The 20,543-nt window shown below is 40.3% G+C and overlaps 1 protein-coding gene across 2 annotated transcripts; it reads left to right on the top strand.

Moving 5' to 3' along the window:
- The first annotated feature begins 566 nt into the window (after window positions 1-566).
- On the top strand, window positions 567-20,269 carry RRAGD (Ras related GTP binding D). 2 transcript variants are annotated; one of them, XM_065730990.1, is made up of 7 exons: window positions 567-837; window positions 6,992-7,287; window positions 7,705-7,904; window positions 8,935-9,049; window positions 14,187-14,329; window positions 15,497-15,645; window positions 17,542-20,269. In XM_065730990.1, the coding sequence occupies exons 1-7, from the start codon at window positions 693-695 to the stop codon at window positions 17,691-17,693; spliced, it is 1,200 nt and encodes a 399-aa protein (XP_065587062.1). In that variant the 5' UTR covers window positions 567-692; the 3' UTR covers window positions 17,694-20,269. The 2 variants fall into 2 exon arrangements, with proteins under 2 accessions (XP_065587062.1, XP_065587063.1); XM_065730991.1 differs by having other exon boundaries at window positions 771-837; window positions 7,017-7,287.
- Window positions 20,270-20,543: the final 274 nt, after the last annotated feature.

Raw genomic sequence — 20,543 nt, 5'->3', positions numbered from 1 at the left:
TACTGAAATCTTCATATGGGTAAATCTGTCATTACAGGGGATGTAAAAGAAGGATTTCTCCACTATTTCCCATATGGAAAAAGCTGTTCCTCTATTAGCTCAAGTGGATTAAAGCAGCCTGGAAGGCCTCTTGATAAGGAGGAGAGGTCAGCGGATAGAAACATATGCAGAACATGCTGCTGGAGCCCAGCTACCAGGGGTGACTTTCTCTAGGCGGGCTGCACAGGGTGATGCTCAGAGGCTCAGCGCTTGTAAGCGGTGCAAAAAACTAAAAGCAGCTCCAGGATCCCAGTCGAGGAACTTTTAATCCCTATAGGAAGCATGACTGCAATAAGAAACGATGATTTCTGTGCGCGGCCGCCTCACGCCCGGCTGTCACCGTGACCCCGCGCACCTTCCCCGCCAAAAACCGCTCTGTCCCCGCGGACAGCTTCATGCCTCTGCGCTGCGGCAACCCTCAGACCGCTGCGCCTCGGCTCAGCCCGGGGCCGGTATCGGCACGGCGGGGCCCGGCCTGCGCGTCAGGTGACGCGGGTCGCGGCGCCGCGCTCTCCGCCCAGCGGCGAGCGGGGGAAGGGAGCGGCGGCGGCGGCGGCGCGGGGCCGTGTGGCGGCGGCGCGGCACCTGGGCTGCCCCCGAGGCCGCCGGCAGGCAGAGGGGCCCTCGCAGCCCCGGCGGGGAGCGCGGCCGGCATGAGCCAGGTGCCGAGGAAGCTGCCCCAGGAGGAGGGGGACGAGGAGGAGGAAGAGGAGGAAGAGATCGTGGGCTTGGCGGGCTACGCCGACGGGGCCGAGTCGTTCTCGGACGGGGACGCGGAGAGCGGAGGCGATGAGGCGTGTGAGTGCCGCCCGCCGACGGCCGGTGCGGGTGTGGGGCGGGGGAGCAGGCCTCGGCGGGGCCGGGACGGACTGCGCTGGGAGCGGTGGGAGCGGGGCGCCGCCGCGGGCTGAGCGAACGCTGGCGGGCAGCGGGCGGCTGCGAGGGGGGGTTGGGGAGAAACGCGGGCAAAGCGCTGCGGGGAGGGGGGGATCGGTCCCCTCGCACGCGTTTCCCCGTCCGGGCGAGATGAGAGCCTGCCGTGCTGCCGGCTATAAAAGGCAGCGGCGGCCCCACGCTGCCCGGCAGCTGCCGGTGTCAGTCGCAGGGTTTGCAGGCTCGGCCCGGGGCCCGCGGGTCCCTGCCGGCGGGAGACACAGGCGTCCCGGGAGGAGCAGCCCGAATCAGCAGGGAAAGGCGTGCCGGCTCGGAGCCTGTTGCTCTCATTCACGGCGTGGGTTCGTTCTCCTGAGGCTGCCTCGCTCGGGAGCTCGGAGGGCTCTGGGGACGTCGGGGTGAAATGAGAATGGCTTTCTAATAAGAGCAGAACAAAAGGCCGCGTGCTGTAAGGCGACGTGGTGGTCGGGCTTCCCTCGGAGCTGCCGTGGGAGGGGGCTCGCTGACTCCCTCATTAAAGGGGCAGCCAGAGCTCTCAGCTCTGGCGTGGGGCTATGAGAACGCTGGGCTGTGAGAGATGTAACTAAGGCTGACTGACGTCTTGAGTGAAGCTGCTGAGGAGTTGCCTTCATTTTGATACAGAGAGAATGTACATTTATTTAGTACTAAACCAACAGCAGAGAAGTAATCCGTTTTCTGTTCTCAGAGGAATTTGGAAATTTTTCAATAGGAGCTTTATTAAATTGCTAAAAAATGGCACTTGCTTCTTCACAGTAACGTGAGAATATTGTACTTAATGAAAACAACCTTGACATCATGAATAGCGGGCAAGTGAAGAGACCTCTCCACTCCGGGGTTAACACAAAGGCTTATTGTACCAGCCCAGACCCCCTGTGTTTCTGCTGGGTTCCCAGGTCTCTGGAGAGAAAAGAGGGGGGTTGGGATTCAGATCTGAGCTTTGTGTATCTGAAACTGGCCGCAGGGCAAGGGGCTTTCCTTTTCCCAGTTTCTATCCTGTTTCTTCCTGCTTTTGTACAGCAAACAATCTGAAATTCAGTATCCCAGCCTCCACTTTTCTACAGAGAAAGAATGGAGGGCAGCTTCCATGCGTGGCTGTTGAAAGTGAAGGGAGAAGCCAGGCTTCAAAGTAAAAGCATAATTTGTACATGTAGGCACACAGGATATTTCAAAACTTTATGTTGGTCATCTCTTACCCTGTGCTGTTTTCTTGTCTCCAACCTGAGCTGAAGCGACTGCTGTTTGTCCTCTACTTCATCTTTTGACTTTAGGCACGGGGTCATACTCAAAGACCTTGAAACATTTGGTTCACAGAAACCCTATTCATTGTTTGGATACATACATTTTAAAAGTATTTATAGGCAGGGAAACCTCCTGGAGTGTCTGAGGAAGTAGCTTGAAGTTGGATCCTTGTAGAGTGCTGCACTTGTGTTAGAGTAGAGCCAGGCCTTATGGTTCTGAGTCTTTGGCCACAAGAATTTTCCTCCACCAGGCATTTCTGCAGTGTTCATAAAGCCACAGTAGCCAAACAGCTTTCTTGATTGCGTGTAAGCTTTTTCTATTAACTCCTCAGGCTCAGGCCACTTTCAGCATTGAAGATGTTCAGTGTGTGTATTTATAAGGCTGTTGTCTTACAAACTGCAAACAACACAGCCCCAGCAGTGCTGGAAATGCCATGAGTTGAATGGGCTTATAGGTGCTTCAGTGAAAAGTATGGGACTGGTCGTTCTCTACAGAAAAGGTAAAAGCTTAAGAAAAGAGTGACATAATTGTATTAGGCTAATAAACAAATAAAAAATCATTATTAGCTCTATTAATTAAAATAGTTTTGGAGGAGATTGTTAACATGTGCATAGTCAAATAAACAGAAATGCAACTTTTGGTTTGGTATAGCTTGAGCAGATGAACTGCTACGCTTTGTATGTTTGAGAACTGCAGTCTTCTTACTGGTGGGATGTAAACATACACCTTCCAACATGACATCCCCTTCACACGTGGCTGTGGAGCACTGACAGAACCAGGCTTCTGATAAATAATTGCAGCTGATGTGGAATTTAGGACAGGTTTCAGAAACTGTTAACTATCAATGAATATGTTAAATACTCTAGCTGTACATTATTCATATCGTTTGTGTCCTGATGAAACAGACCAGGGCTGCTACGTGCAGTTCCCAGCTCTTCACAGTTGGGCTCTTCTTCGTGTTGCAATGCCCACAAATAACGCTCCACAAGCAAGTACTAACTGCTGTTTGTTAAAGAAATTTTGTCAGGAATTGAGTACTTCTGTGTTGTGAAAGGGCTTTGGGGTTTGTTAAAATTAATTTGTGGATACTTCAAAGGCTGTAGCCTCTAACCAGAGCGTTCTTTGCGGCTGCTTAGAGGAGCTGAAATGTGAAGGACTGTTGGTATGTGCTAGAAACTGGCATTTTATGACTTCATGCAAAAGTGAATGAAGCAGGAAATGTGTCTCATCGGATGACATGGAAAATTATCTTTCCCATTATGGAACAGAAAATAGTTTAGTGTTTCTCATGCGTAGTATAATCTTGCTTAGTAACCCAGTCTCGGAAGTTGCAAGGATACATCTACTGGCATTGCTATGGCAAATTAGAGAAGGAGTTGTCATGTACTCTGGAAAGGAATGTGGGCAGGCAGTGTATCATCCAATTCCTTTACATATAAGGTAATCTCCTAACTCTCTCTCCAAGGAAAGTGCTACAGCAGCTCTGCTATCTATTCAGGTTTGGATTATATTAATTCACATTTTTTCTGTCTTTGAACTGGCAGTATTTCAAGCGCTAAGTAGCACTTCTACTAGCAGAAGAGACAGTGTTCACTCAACTTGCTAGTAACTTTGCACTTCCAACTCTGTTCTTTAACATGGCTTTAATGTGAAGGGAATCCTTTCTACTAAGTATCACAGTCCATAAAAATGTGTCTACCTGGGAAAACATAATATAGCAACAGTGTAAAACCCTTAGTTATCTTAAATGTATTTTTTTTAGGTACCTGTGGATTTTTTGGCCTATTCCTTAAAGAAAAGGAAATGATGTAGCTAGCCTGTCTTCCTGTTGTCTCACGACCTCTCAGAACTTTAGGAACGGCTAACCACCTACACCAGAATTTGGAGGAAAGAAGACTCAAATATGATGAAGTTAATGCAGACAGGATGAAAGGTAGCACTCAAAGGAGAGGCTCCAGTGAAAGTGTTCTCAGTCAGGCAAGCAGATGGATGCGTGCTGTGGCAGCACTTGGCTGACCGGTGCATGCCTGTGTGCTGTTGAGGCATGTGGTCAGCTCCAGATCAGCCACAGCACGTCACATCAGTTTTTTGGAGGGTATGTCATAAGACATACAGGGAAGTTGGTGTTCTGCGGTGGGGGGAGGAAAGGGAAACAGTACAGAGCCACAGCAAACCAAACTTTGTAGGTTCCGTTGTGTACAGAGCAAAGTGGAATTTTTTATAATTCTTTGGAACGTGCAAGAAAGCTTCAATCCAAAGTCTGTTTTTATGTGCATTTTGAATATAGTTTATTCAAGCTAGTTCCCGTAAAGTTTTGACTAAATTATTTTCCCTTCAGGTTGTCAAGATGTAAAATGCAGGATGTATGGATAGATGAACATTAATAAAACACTGGCTGTATTTTTGACAGCTGTAGAGAATTTGTGCGTTAAAGAAGAGAGTGGAGTGAAAGAAGCTGTTAAATCTTCTGCCTTTGGTTTGCTTCATTGACAAGACTGCGCCCTGCAGAATGTAATGAATGCTGTCACATTGTCCTACAGCAGAGGCTTAATATTCCTCTCTTGGTTTGAAGTATCATAGGCACATATTTCATGCAGTCACAGACCAATATTACTGCTTGTGTTGACGGGAAGGGTAGAGCAGTTTGTTGGCTGCAGTTAATTACTTCCTAAATATTGCTGCCTGTGGATCAGCTGCCATTGTTCATTGCTGCATTAGAAGGATGAGCACCTTACAGTCCCCAGCAGCCTGCTATTTTGCTTGAAAGGTTTCATCTGTGTGCTGCTCCAGTCTGGCAGTGTTCTGTAGGTGAGGTCTGACAAAGCATAGTGTGTGGAAATAGCTGCCAAGGCCTGTCCAAATGAACAGGATCTCAAAGATCAGCAGTTTTCTCCCCTCTGTCACTCACTGTGGTACTTGGGGCTCATGGGGAGAGGCATTAGTACTGGTGAACCAGCAGGTGGTGCCAAGGGGGTATCTTACACTGGCCCTGGGAAGCCTGTGGCCCTGGATGCCTGATGTTCAGGAGACATGAATGGACACAAAAGGTTCTGTATGTGCTTGGTGGCACATCCTGTGCTTGTGTTTCTGGAAGTTGTGAGTGAGGCTTGAACAGCGTATGAAAACAGATCTGATCACTACCTGCGTGTGTGAAGTGTGCCCCTAAGTAAAGAGGCCACCAGGGCCATATGATAAGTTGACAGGCTTGAATTGCTGGTGCTCAGGTTTCCTATTCTGGATTTTGGTGCTTTTATAGTAAATCATTTCAAAATATGTAGGGCACATGCAGGAAGGCGCATGGATATGGACAAATGTGAGCTGCTTTCCTAAATTCCCAAATTCACGTTAGCAGAAAGCGAGGACGGAATGCAATTTCCCTCTGCCCTGAATTATGCTTGAGCAGTCTGTTACACAGTAGAATCACTCAATAACAGAATCCTTAGAGTTGGAAGGGACCTCTGAGGTTCATTAATCCAACTCTTCTGCAATGAACAGGGAGGGACAGCTAGATCACAGCTAGATCAGGTTGCCCAGTGCCTTATCCAGCCTACTATAACACCGTCACAGTCTCCAGGGTCAGGCCATCAACCACAACACTAGGTGATATTTTCCTTATATCTTAAGTAGGTAGAAGAAAGCCTGCCTGACATTTTGTGCGCTCAGCCTGTTGACTGATCTGCATTTTAAACCTGACTGCTGTGTGCTGAGAGCTTTATTCTGCAGATATAACGTTGACAGCTCAATGTTTTATGTCGCTTATGTTTAGTCCTGCAAACAGGATATCATAGAAGTATTTTAAAACTTCTTTTTCACTATATGCAGCACTAGGTTCAGCTCAGCTTCACAGGACATTTCAAACTTATAGACCTTCGACGTTGTAGTAAGAATTTAGACTGTTGTAGCTATTTTAATTAGACATACCTGACACTGAAGTGGGGGTGATCTCAGGTGTGAAAGACTGTACGTTCATATCTGTATGAATCTATCAATGTAGTTTATCCCTCTGAGTTCCTTTACGCTGCCATTAATGCATCATCCCTGAAAAATGTTAAGTTTTAGTTGTGAGTTTCAAATTACAGTAGGTAACACAACTGAATCACTGTGTTTTCAGGCCTTTGTTTTGCAGATAGGCAAGGGATATCCTGTAATCTTAACTACTGGATAACAACTGTGTATAGATTGTAACACACGTTATTTTACAGCAGGTGAAATCATAACGACCTTAGAAAAGGACTCCACATGAGCTCAGTTTTGTGCTTTTAATTCCCAACAAGAGGAGTTATGTGCCTGATGAGTTGTCTTTTTCCAATATAGCTCCTGGGATGTGCCATTCCCTTGCTTAGAGTAAGGAAGGAAGGCTTTGTATAGCTTCACAATGTCACCCAAATGTAACTAACTCATTTCTTGCTTCCAGCAGCATGATGTAGCAATTGGTTAACAGAGGTATTTGTTACTGGATACCATTTTTTTTTAAATTGAATTCCAATGTTTTATTGTGTTATAATAAAATTAGGCATCTTAGGATTGCCATGGGATAAAATAATTTTCACATACAAACTAAGCATAGTGTCTGCAGTTTCTGTTAGTGGTGAGAAGTAGGTTTCCTTAGTCTGCCAAGGGGCAAAGGGTGCAGGCTAAAATGTCTGCAGAACTTCCCTCTGTTTAAAAATTGGTAATATTTGCTTAAATCCAACTCAAAGTGTCATGAAAATAAATGTCAGATGCATATTATCTGTCAGTTACTTATTAATTATGTTGCTATAGTATGTTACTCTTCTTCTTATATGATTTTATTCAGTTTTGGATTTCAATGATCCCTTCAGTACTGAAGTTAAACCACGAATCCTGCTCATGGGTTTGAGAAGAAGTGGGAAATCTTCCATTCAGAAAGTTGTCTTTCACAAAATGTCACCAAATGAGACCCTCTTCTTGGAGAGCACAAACAAGATCTGCAGAGAAGATGTATCCAACAGCTCCTTTGTCAACTTTCAGATATGGGATTTTCCTGGGCAGATTGACTTCTTTGACCCTACGTTTGACTATGAGATGATTTTCAGAGGCACTGGAGCACTAATATTTGTTATTGACTCTCAGGTAAAAAATAAAATAAAAAATAATGTGTGTGGAGGTGCATTTAAGCTACTTTTTATTTTTTTTAGCAAGATGAAGATGGATTAGAAAACATAGATTCTTCAAAGCAAATAAATAACTTATGGTTACAACCACACAGTTATAGGAGGTCATTAAAACTTGAAGAGCTGCCTGGCTATTTTTAATTTCCCCTTGCAAGATGTTTAAAACAGTTAACTGCTTTAACATCTCAAGGTTCTTTTTTCAGACTCCGAGTGCTGACAGCCTAAGATCAGTGCACGTGCTGGGTACAAGCTCAGTCTTCTATTATAAGAAATAACCTAAGCTGCTACTGAGATTGTAGCATTATCTAAGAGTAATTATTGTAAAATTGTAGATGTTTTACAGATCTTTCCTGCAGTTTTTATTTTACTTTGTTAGGATGATTATATGGAAGCATTAGCTCGGCTGCATCTTACTGTGACCAGAGCATATAAAGTGAATCCAGACATCAACTTTGAAATCTTTATCCATAAAGTGGATGGCTTATCTGATGATCACAAGATTGAAACACAAAGAGATATTCACCAGAGGGCAAATGATGACCTTGCAGATGCTGGATTGGAGAAAATTCATCTCAGGTGAGAAAAGCTGCTGTACAAAAAATCTTGAGTCGGTGAGGAGCTGTTTATTTAACAAGTTAATATTTTCTATTCTCTTGAAATAGCAAGCAAAAAGATTTTGACATATGACGGGAAAGGTTAGTCACAGATAATTTGTTTGGGTCAGGTAAAATGCAGTTATTTCTGAGTGTTGTCTTGAAGAGCAGGATAAGGAGTGGAAATGCTTAAAAACAGACAACCCATATGCCAGAATCCCACCAGATTTTGCTGCTGTCTCTGTCTTGAAGTTAGAAGTATGGGCAGCAGCAACCTGTAGAGTGTACATGCCATCACTTTTGTCTTCTCTGAAACTGCTCCTTGCCTCACAGTCATCTCCCAGCCACTAGTTCTCATTGCTGCACTCTCCTCAGAGCTGCTAGGCTTCCCTGTGTTCTCTCTTTGCCTTATGTCTGATGATAAAGTGAATTATTGTAGCAAATGGTTAAAAACAGTGAACTTCTGTGGACTAGAAACCAGGGGGACATCAAGTTTTCTTATCACGTTTAGTGCTTATAGCCAAATACAAACAGATGTATAGAAAGAGACTCATTTCAGGAACCTGACAACACTTTAGAGCTCTTAAATACTTGACTTTGTTGTGCATTGTTAAATGGGTCCACAGCTTTCAGAAAGTTTAGTCACAAAGGATACGTTCAGTAATGTTCCTCTTCTGCAATTTGAAAACTATTTTCCTAAGATTACATCGTGAAGGGGAATTACATCACGAAGTCTTACATCAAGTGCTCATTTGCATTGTCTAGGAGTTTTGTTGTTGTTTGTTTTTTGTATAGAGGTATGCACTGCCGTGGGAAGTATAATCGTATTTTGTTTCTGTATTAAGTCCTGTACTTCAATCATAACATGTAACTTTTGATCACAAGGGGTAATTGCATAATTGTAGGTACTTGCTGTTTGACAATATTTCATTTCACTCATATTATGAAAGGTACATCATGTTCACAGTATGTAACTAAAAGAAAAATCTGGTGACGTTTTTTTTTTTTTCCAGCTTTTATCTGACAAGCATATATGATCATTCTATATTTGAAGCATTTAGCAAAGTGGTACAGAAACTGATTCCACAGCTCCCAACACTGGAAAATCTGCTTAACATCTTTATTTCAGTAAGTATTTGGTCATAGCTTCATTTGCAGACAAAGTATTTAACATAACGCATATTGAAATATCCTCTGCCTTCTGAGAGATTGTGAACAATGTGAACATTCAGAGAAATTATCAAAATGTAGTTGAAGAGCACTTATGTTCAGCTAGGCCTCCCTTCCTTGTCTGATGTTATTGCTGAGCTGCTGAGATGCAGTATTTTCTGAGTGATAATGGCACATAAGGTGCATTAGTGGTCATGGCTTTCCTGCTTTTAAGTTTATTTGAATGTTGCAGAGGTTTGTGCTGCATACAGTTTTTTAAGTAGTGTTTGAAATTTGTGTTGATAAATTCTTAAAGGAGTGTCATCTTGTCTGACCTCTTATGTAAGAGAACTGTCTATATAGTACTTCCTAGAATTTATTCTGTTCTGTATTGAAGTTTATCTCTCTTATGAGGATGTAGTCTTAACATTTTTAGAGATAGAGTCCATCACAGCTTTTACAGCCTCCACAGTTACTTCCAAGACCATTTAGGGAACATTATATACCTAACATCCTTCTGTTACTCTGGAAGTAATTGCTTGTTGTACTGTTCTGGATGTGTGGTCTGTTCCCCTCCTTTATACTGGTTCTGACAGCTGCCTGTTCCCTCCTGGAGTCACTGACACACGCTAATGCAGCAGAAGACTGTGCTGTTCTATTTAGTCAAAAGCAGCTCATGAAGGAGGCCAACATGCTCTTTTCGTGGCACAAGGTTAGAGATTGAAAACATGACAAAGAGCAAAGGGGAGTACAGTAAGCAGCTGTGAAAAAGAGGAGTCCCCCCTTTTCTTGATGCTTTAATTCAGATCCTAGTAGCTCATGAAACTCTACCCTTTTTTATACCTCATTAACATTAGTCAAACTTTAGTTTCCAAGCAAGGCATTTTGGTTTGCCTTTTTGTGATTCTGAAGTCATGAAATTATTTAATATCATTCTACAGCCTGTAGGATAAAATTAGACTTCACAGTTTCTCAGTGTGGGGTGTGAAAATTGGGAAAGAAGCTGTGTTGCTGAAAGGGAAAGCTAGGATTAAAGACTTGTCTTTCCCAATTTTCTTCTCTTACTATTAGGCAGCCAATCCATAAGGAATGGTTTATAACAAAGACCTCTTTCCTCCAAAATGGCTGGTCTTCATGCCAATAATCATCCAGCCCTGCATTCCACTTAGGGTAGAAAGGTAATGATGAAAGGGTAATGATTATAGTTCTGGAGCAATTGGGTATTATTTTGAATATGCTATATAGTATTACTGAGAAAGCTGGCTGAATGATAGTCTTCTTAATCCCAGAACTGCCCTAGTCACTCATATCACAAGTCTGATCTCACTGTTTGGAGTTGCTGGAAAGTTTGTACCGAACCACTACATGACTTGAGCATGAGCTGTATCCTGAATGACAACAGTTGTTTGTGCATCTGGGGCACCCAGACTGAAGGCCTCATAATATCTAGAGTATCAGATACAAGTGTTAGGGAAGAACAACTCTTTCAAATGAATGGGAAATTTAGAGAAGTATTCCTGAGAGATATGCTATTTCTTCTACCTGGTAGGGGCAAGAGTCTCGAGGGTCTTAGATAGCATAATGGTCACCACCTAATAGACCACATAATGGTCACTGGCATAGAATGAGATCTAGCTGCTTCACTGTGTTCTCAGAAAGCTTGTTTTCTGTTTATAAGAGCATCTTTTATCTATATACAGGAGACTCAAAATGACTCTTACTTGCAACCATAGGAAGACAACATCGCTCTCTGGTGTAGAATTAGTGGGCGCCTCTTTAGCAACTTAGTGACAACAAATCAGGTTAGGAATCTTGACATAGATTTTGTTCATGCCTTACTTCAGGAAGCCAATGTGTTGGTTATCAAAATGTGGGTGTGTTGGTGTTCTAGTTTGGGTTTGCAGCAATATTCATGAGGATATGCTTTCATTTACGCCATGAAGTCTTCCAACACAAAAGCTGGTGATTACCAAAATAGATCTGTGAGTGATCCCTTGGGTTCACCTCAGGTTTTTAACCAACTTTTTTAGTGCCACTGTGCATTAGCTTATACAACTCGTACGTTTGAATGTGATAATACTGCTTCAGCATTCTTTAGTCTAACTGCCTTTAAAATAAAATAACTGAAGAATAGTTTGATGTTCGAAACTCATGTAAATGTTGGCTAACACCAGCTTCGTGTAGAGGGATGTATGTTTCTGTGATTCCTATGGCCTTACCAAGTAATCAAGTTGTATGACATGGGGATATGTAAAAACTACTTTATAGGGTCAGCTTACAACTTAGTCTCCATACTTTCAAGAAGGAGAAAGATAGACCCATTTACCTAATCTAACAGTTGATTTCTCATTGTTATTTTCACTATCCCAGTTTCTTTGAATAGTATTTTTTGCCCAAAGTTCCCTGTCTTCTTACGGCTTCATAATTATTGTTTTTACTGGCATGTTTATCTTGATAAATTTCCTCGCAAACATTCTGGCAAATCCTTTGGTTTTGTAACTCAAAGCATACTAAAAACTCAAGTAAATTAAATCAGAGTGGTCATGCTGGTACAATTTAGTGGTTACTACTCCTGGCATCCCATCCTGCCCTTTTGTAGAGGTTTCTGTCACCATATAAAGTTAAACAGAAGCAGACACGTGCCAGTTTCTCAGCAGATCCTACCATAGTGTATCAATTTAAGATGCCAAATTTTACCCTACTGCCATGTGTTATTGCTGACATGGCAGACATTTCAAGATTAAAACCTTTTAAACTGTCACTGCAAGTGCTGACAGGCTGCAGTTGCTAGAGTTCTGAGATGGGCATATCACTTCTCATTGTTAAATGTTACAATACTGTCACTGACATCTTAATATTTTAAGGTACTTCTTAGGTGTATGGTTGAATTTCTCTTCACATAATGTAAAATTTTATAATTGACTTCTCAAGAATGACACTGCAGGGCTCAAGTTCCAACTGTTTTTGTCTAAAAGTAGTTTTCTTCTTAAGATATATATTCAGATGGTATTTACAAGTCAATCTTGTGATTAATCTTATTTGACAGCACCTGTAGATGTATGTAAAGTGCTGTCAGAATGTATGTATTGTTTGAATATTAAAATTGCACAGCTGTGTGGCCAGAATAACTAAAATAAATACACAACAGTTTTGTTCTTACTGCTCAAAGAATGTAGACTCATAGAGACAGTAAGCTGAGCAGGACCTTTAGAGGTCAGCTCCTGCTGAAAGCCAAGCTACTATGTGCAGATTTGTGTAGGGCTGGGTCTAGTTCAGCTTTGTGTGTCTCCAAGGATAGTAACCCCACAACTTCTCGGATCAGCATGCTCCCAGTGCTGGACCACTCATGTTAAAAAAGGTTGTGTTGTTGCTTGTTTGAATTTTTTCTTTTGTGCTTTACTTTATTTTTTTTATTATTTAGATAGAATTTCAGCATGTCTTTTGCCCCTTGCCCTTCAACACTTGTTCTGATAAAAGTTTGGACCTGTCATTTGCACATCCTCCTACTAGGTGTTCATAGACAGCAATGAGCCTTCTTTTCCTTGGACTGAGTAATCCCAGTTCTCTTGAGAGTCTCCTTGTATATTATATACTTCAGCTCGTGTACATAAGCTATCCAGAGAGTATACTTTTTCTTGAATGTTTTTTTTTTTTTTTAGTATTAATGAGCTGCAGAAGTGGGCCATGCTTCAAGTCCTTTTCCATAATGACATGCAAGAAATTTGCCTCTGTTACCACTGTGAATGAATTTTTCCAACCTTATTTGGGCTCCCAGCAATGAAAGAATTAATACCTCAGGTTGAAGTCTTTGTGCTTATTATGGGGAGTCTGGAAAGTGTGAGTGTCACTTTAGTCTCTAATTGTGTTAAATTATTTCCTTACAAAAGAGAGCACAAGAAGAAAAGAAAACTTCTATAACTAGAAAAGCTGAAACTATAAAAGTTGGTATAGGTTTTCAGAGTTTCTGACAGTTACAGAACAGCTATGGCAACAGTCCCAAATCATACTAAAAGGGAGGACCATGTATGGAAAAAATAGGGTTTAATGGGAGAAGATTGCTTCTGGTCCTGTGTATTAGGATTCTGAAGCATGCTTGTCAGCTTCATCTTCATCAGTACTGGGGAAGCATCTTTTGCGTTCATGCTGGGATAGCTGCCCAGGTGCAAACCATTGATATCAGCACACAGAGCTACTCTTTTCAGTTTTCAGTACATGGTTTTGGTTTTTTTTGTTTGTTTGGTTGGTTTGTTTTTGGGTGGTGGTTGGTGGGGTTTTTTTGTTTGTTTGTTTTGTTTTTGTTTTTGCTTTTTTTCCTCACACTAGGAAGCAGAGGCTTATGACAGTTTACCTTATCTACCTTATCTACCCAAAGAGTATAAGCTAAGACTGAGCTAGCATTCCTGCCTACCATCTGAGAGTTGCAGATACCATGTATCTTCAGTACAGAGGGAGTCTTGATTAGCTTGGCAGGATGACAGGAGCATAGATGCTGTCACATTAGCAAGCCTTAAACGTGTTTTTAACCACAAATTCTATATGAAAACTGAAAGATTGCCATCAAAATACTTGTCTTTTTCCTGTGGTCCTAAATAAAAGTTGTTCTAAGGAACTATGCAGTAGAACAGCTTCTGATGAAACGATTTCTCAGTTTCCTTGAGAAATTAGTTCTCGATTCCTACTGTGTTTTCAATCAATTTTTTCTTTGTTTCCACCACCCTATATGTCCAGTTAGAATAACTTTATAGTTTTCTTTTTATGTTCATTGCTACAATCAGAAACAAGACCCCAGGAGCATGATCTTGGAAATTTTTTTTTAATCGTATGTCTTACACTGAAAATAAGTGTAATTTATCCAGATGTTTTCCAGAGAGGAAGTTTGGGAATCTAACTTCAATCAAAGGCAGAAGCATATGAAAAGTCTGTAGCCATCACAGCTTGCTACAAATATGTCACTGATTAAAATGAGCTCGATTGCAAATTAATTCCTACTTAGCTCAACCTAATGTTTTGTGCAACAGGCAAGTAGGGAAGCAGAAAAGCTTGGTACTAATTTAAACATATGATTTACATTTCATTTTTCTCTCTTTCTTTCTTTCCTTCTTTCTTTCTTCAATAGAATTCTGGGATTGAAAAAGCATTTTTATTTGATGTAGTAAGTAAGATCTATATTGCTACAGACAGTACTCCAGTGGATATGCAAACTTACGAACTCTGCTGTGATATGATAGATGTTGTGATTGACATTTCTTGTATATATGGGTAAGTAAATGGTGGTTTTTTGTTTGTTTTCCATGGAGCTATGTACCTAGAATCTGAATGACCTCAAAATAAGAATTATGTGGGTGTAAAAATAATGAGTAATTTATCAGGACAAAGGAGAAGGAGGAAATTAAGAGCCTCTTTGGTACAGATCACCTTCTAGCAACAAACAGTGTTCCCTGTCCAGCTTCTCTTGTGAGCACCTTTCTATGTGAGTAATTTATTTATTTTTTGTGGGAAGGAGTGGGAAGTAGCCACTCTAAAATAAAAGGAAATATTAACTATATTTTTGTTTCCCAGGGCCAAATTCAACAGAAAGATGTCTCTCATTTAAAATAAATAAATAAATGTGAGATTGTATGTAGTTGTGTTCAATAGCTAGTGGCCTCTGCTGGCCTTAAAGAGCTGCTTCACTCTTCAGTGAATGTCGTTCTGCCACTGTCTCTCGTGTAATCATTTGGCATTTGTCATAGAAACCTGCCTGTCATGGGTTTTAACTATAAACTAAAAGCATGATATTGGAATTCATTTCTTGTCCTCTGTTCCTGGAACATCTGTGGGACCTGTTACCTTAATGTATTATTGATACTAATTATTCTGGGAGATTGGTGATAACTACCCATTTAAGGAGATCTCTGTGTGCATTCAGGAATAAGAGTAAAATGGCAAGGTCCAAAGGCTGTACAGAGATTGTCATGGTGCAGAGGAGACTGCCATCTGCAAAGGAGAAACGTCTTTGTGATATGGTGTTACAAAAGCCAGTGTCTCATGATGGTGTAAACTATCAGTCAGCTGCCATTGCTGAAGCAAGGTTATTGGATTTGGAATTATCAGTACAGACTCACTGGATCACGTGCTTTAGATAAGGTTGTAATACAGTGCAATGATTAAAAGAAAACAAACTTTATGGTAAATGGTTTGAAGAAAGTAGGGCTCCATGTCAGATTCTTGGAAACTTAACGATCTGATTTTTGGATGGATTTGAATAAACAATTTAATCTCTATGTCTGCTTAGTTTATGCATTGTTGTGCTTGAAGAATTTCCCTGAAAGATTAAAATGAAAATTTCATAAAGATTGAGATTATCTGCTAAAAGAGCCTATCTGGAAATACTTTTAATTCATCTGATGCCTTACCTTGTTTGTTTGTTTGAATATCACCTTTCAGGCTTAAAGATGATGGCACTGGAACTCCTTATGACAAGGAATCAATGGCAATCATAAAACTGAACAATACAACTGTCCTTTATTTAAAAGAGGTGACAAAATTCCTTGCTCTTGTTTGCTTTGTGAGAGAAGAAAGCTTTGAGAGAAAAGGTATTTTACTTTCCTAATATTATATTGTTTTACCTTATTCTAACAAGATAACGAGTAACTGTGATTAGCGTTAGCTGATACAGTCTGTAGCTGTGTCACAAATATTACAACTTGATAAAGCTTACATAATGTGGTTAGAAGCATGAGGTATTGTGCTAACATTAAGATGATATCATAAATACATTTGACTGCTTTCTGATAAGAGAGCATGCCGTTTGCATTCATTGCAATGGAGTTTCCGTCTGCAACAGTAGAACGTGTCAGTTTATCTTGGCTAGCATTGCTTTGTACTTATTGGCACTAGCATATGCGTTTGGAACAGCTTGCGTGCCAAAACCAGGGGAAAAGTATTGAAACTAGCTGATAAAAATATGTTCTTGCTTTTCTTGCCTTTGAAAATAGGCTTTTTAAAAGCTGCATTTTGGGGAACTTAGCAGCTTTTATATTTTGTAGTTAAAGTACCTAATATTTCATATCTTTCTCTGACCCTAGTTAAGGTCAACACTGAAAGCTTAGTTGATTATCACGTTGCTTACTTGGTGTGGTGTTCACTGAATTCTTGGGCTTCACATGTCCCAGGGCTGGAAATAAACAGTGGGAAAATGAGCCATCATTTTGGCTTGTGACCCAACTCTTGTGATACCAATTCACCAGTCAGCAGCATTGTGTTTGTGAATGCAGTACTCACATCATCTGTGCTGAACCATTTTACAGGCTGTTTAAGCTTTTATTTTATGGAATTTTACCTGGTCAAATTTCTCTTACATATCTGTAGCAGTGTTGCTATCTATGAAAATTAGATGCTGCCAGTGTTGGTTTTGCTGTAAGCATTAAAAGGTGTTACTGTAACATGCCCGCTAACAGGACCGTCTCAGAAAAGACACCCTGTAGAGAAATACTTGTTAGACTTCATGCACACTTGTGTCAAGTTGTGTCTGCATAAATTTGGGACACTTCTTATTGAAGTCAGTACTCATTAGCCATACAGTTTGGTATTCTGTTGCAGTTCTTTTTTGGCGTCTGGAAACTTCAACTTTGTCTGAACTCTAGGGAAAGGGAAAGCATTTTCTGGAAAAAAATAAAGTATAACATGTTGGATATAAACTATTTCAAATTTATATCACCTCCTGTTAAGGAAATTGAGATGGAAGGCACAACATTAAGAAAGCTTATGGCAATTAACCTTGCCTGAGTTCATCAGCTCAGTAGCAAAATTTTAAAACTGTATGGCAGAATTAAACAATTTATAGCATCCGATAAGTCTTCTGATTGACTTACCAGTGTGGCTTTACAGCTTTTCTGTGGGATCACAGTCAGCCCACTCAAATGGTAATTTTAACTGCCTGATATGTATGTATGTAATCTAACAACATGACCACTGTGTTAGTTTTCAGTTAGAGTGTAAAATGAAGTATAACTGGCTGGTATTTGCTAGAGCATATCTTTTTCTAAGCTTATAGATTCTACAAAAAAAGATTTACCTTTTTTTTTACTACTAGTTGATACTTATTTTATCATGGTTCTTCTGCGAGGTGGAAAAGCAAAATGACACCACGATTTGGGAAGCAGTTTAGTTTATACTGTATTATACTGAGCACTTCTCCAAAGCTCTTTATTAAGTTAAAACTTTCTTATCTGCCAAGGTACTTTGTCTTCTCTTAAGACCAACATGTGCAGTTAATACAGGATGCAGTATGAAACTGTGAAGCTTGATGAATTATTTGTATTAATTGAATGTACTTCTGCTTAGCACAGAAAAAATTGCCTGGAGGATTCACTGATTATGACCTCCTGAAAGAATGTGGTATTTCAGTTAGTGTAGAATATAAACAAATCTGTGATTACTTCATTTGTGTAAATGTCTTTATTAATATGAAAAAATTTCTGTCTCTGTAGGATTAATAGACTACAATTTCCATTGTTTTCGAAAAGCCATACAAGAAGTATTTGAAGTAAGAATGAAAGTAGTAAGATCTCGAAAACATCAAAGCCATGTGCAAAAAAATAAGAGACCCACTCCCAATGGGACACCAAGAATGCCACTGTAACTGAGGTTTTCTGGCACTGTGGCGAGCTAAGTTTTCATGAAGTTGATGTGACTTCTGCATCTCATTGCACTGAGTGAAGAGGAAAACCAATGGGACTGATGTATTATATGAATTTCCCTGAACGTTCAGAAAGCACTGTTTAAATATTTTTATCCAATCAGTTTTTTTAATATAGTGAGCACTTTGAGCAAAATGTTGTATATATAAGCGTTGAGGTGAACACTTGTAAGAATTTTCTTAATATATGCTGTAAACCTTTTTCATGCCATATTAAGAAAAGAAAAAAAAAACAGCTGTGACAGAAATACTGGGTACATAATTTGCACTTTTTCATGTTCCTTGTGGAGTTGGACTTTGATAAACTTAGTTTTTATGGTGATTTTGATGCATCGTGTCAGGTAAAATGTATGCTGTAGTTTATTTACCTGCTACAATCAAATTGGCTAGTAAACGATTAAGAAAACTTGGAACAATGCCTTTTAAAATTTGTTACAGCTACTACCTAACATTCGTACTGATCTAATTTCGTATCTTTTTCAATTTGTAATCTGAAAAAATAATTTTGAAGTATTACAGCAATAAGTACCTTACCAGCAATCATAACTGGTAGGTAAATATTAGCTTTTATAAAACGGGCTTTTGGCCAAATTTCATCTGGAGTTCTTCATAACACTGGTAATGCCCTCTGGGTCTACTTTTATTATTTACCTCAGCATATACCACTAGAAGACCTTTCTATAAAGACAATTGTTTTGTAAAATGGCTCTATGTTGCACTGGTATTTTTATAAGGTTTTGGAATAGGGCGGTGTATCTGAAAGATTGAATTTATGCTGCTAACTTTGTTTTGATGGCCTGCACAGTTGTGGTTGTTGCAGTGAAGAATCTGTGTGTTTCTACCCTGCCGTTCAGGTGTACTGATGGAAGTCCTAAAGATGTGAGCAATGACTTCTGATTCCTTGTACTTATGGGCACATCTGCAATTGAAATCAAAATGAGTCCTGGAGAAATCAACCTGTTACAGTAATCAGAATACGTCGCTACTTTTAATATAGAAATGAGCAGATTTGTCACAGAATCAGCCAGGACATCAGAGTACTCTCAAACTTTAAAAATAAGTAAAACTTTCTGAATTCCGTGTTTACTGGTTTTGTTTAGTTAATGATATAAAAGTATTGTTCCTAGAACAACTCTTCTTTCCCCCCAGTCCCACTGAAACCAATTGCATACACGTTCCAAAGGTGTTGTCGGTAGCTGTTGGGAGTGGGAAGAGCTTGATTTGGAAGGCAGCTTGCAGTACACCAGAACTGGGTAAGGGGAGCTGCACTTCACTCAGTCATAGCCTATCCCTACCTGAGATAGCTCTGGAGATAAAAACTGAGATGCAATTTGAAAGTTTTCTTTTGGTTAAGGCAAGGAATAGGGCTGCGTGTCTATTAGTGAGTTAAGAACTCCCAGTGTTTGCTGGCTGTTGTTGAAAAAGGAGTAGTTTAACCTGTGGAACAAGTCTAAATTCAGTGGTGGTTTGAATGCAAATACAAAGTTTCTGTATGCTGTACACGTCTCGATTGCTGCAATGAGCTGGGAGAGCACCTGGCATTGGAAGCAAAGACAATCCTCACAAGCATCTGCCAAAAGAGAAACAAGTAGTTTCCAAGTCCTTTACTGCTGCCTAAAATGCATGACTTATCTTTCTGCAATGAATTGGCCACTTTGGCATGAATGTACTGAATACACGAGGAGTTCTTAGGAATAGGTGTTAGTTACTAAATGGATCTAGGCTCCAAGTCTCACTTGACCAGGAATGCAATTCTAGGTGCTGAGAAAGAATAACCAAAAGTATCGGTCCTGGTGGCAGCATGAAGGATAATTATGGTAGCTGTAATGAAAGCAGAATGATTCAGAAGTGGAAAGATTTCAGTTGTGGTCCTATCACCATGTGTTGTATTAGGTGAGGGTGGCTTTTCAGACCAACCCTTCAGTCAAGGCAAAGTTCTCTTCAGATTTCTCCACAGAAAACAGTGGGTAAGAGCTGCCTTTCCACAGTTCTCCAAACCTCTGGACTTTTGTTGAAGGGCAGCCATAACTTTTTTCCATTTTCTTGATATCCACCATTGTGACCCAGTCTCAGTCTTTTCTCCCTTCCCTCTTGTCAGGTATATGTGATTATGTGAGATGAACAGCACGTACCAGCATGTATTCATTCTTGGACAAGACATTAAGGAAAGTGTCTCATCACACTGGCTGTGGTATGAATACTAACTACTAAAGAATGTTGTTCCTTTATATTTGGCCTAAGATCTGTATAGTCATGCATACCCTTTTATTTAGAGAGACTATCAAGTTAATTAAGCTTTTCATTTACCATTAAGTTCCCTCCTGAATTCGACGTCAACTGTAATGCATAATTTAGTGAAGGTGACTTTGGCTAATAAAAATAATCAAATTGTATATTATCAGAGAGAGCATAATCTTCATCAGTTTTATTATGTTTCGAATGCGTTTAACATTGAATGTTAAAATGCATTCATTAGACTCTTTAAATTTGATGTTTCTCAGTTTAGGCAATGAATTACATGTGGCATTTTTGACTAATCGTTTTCTATGTAGTATGTCAGGTTTTCATGTACTAGCTGAAGTGATTAAGCACAGAGGCATGCATGAGCTTGTTCTGTTTTTGGTTTTTTTTTAAAGAACTTGTGTTTTTTTTCAAACTCTTGTGCTTTCTTTCTAAATTTTGTTGAGGTTCTAGTTTTTTTATCTTAAAGGGAGGGAATACCCCATATGCTGCAAGAGCTAATTCTGACAAAGAGAGATTTAAAAAAACACTAAAGAACACCTAGAATTCATA

This window comes from Cyrtonyx montezumae, unplaced genomic scaffold (genome assembly GCF_038088225.1).
Source record: "Cyrtonyx montezumae isolate F1298 unplaced genomic scaffold, pur_monq_1.0 scaffold_13, whole genome shotgun sequence".
Lineage (NCBI taxonomy): Eukaryota > Metazoa > Chordata > Aves > Galliformes > Odontophoridae > Cyrtonyx > Cyrtonyx montezumae.
The sequence above is the reverse complement of the archived record's forward strand: the minus strand, read 5'-3'. Positions and strand labels throughout refer to the sequence as shown.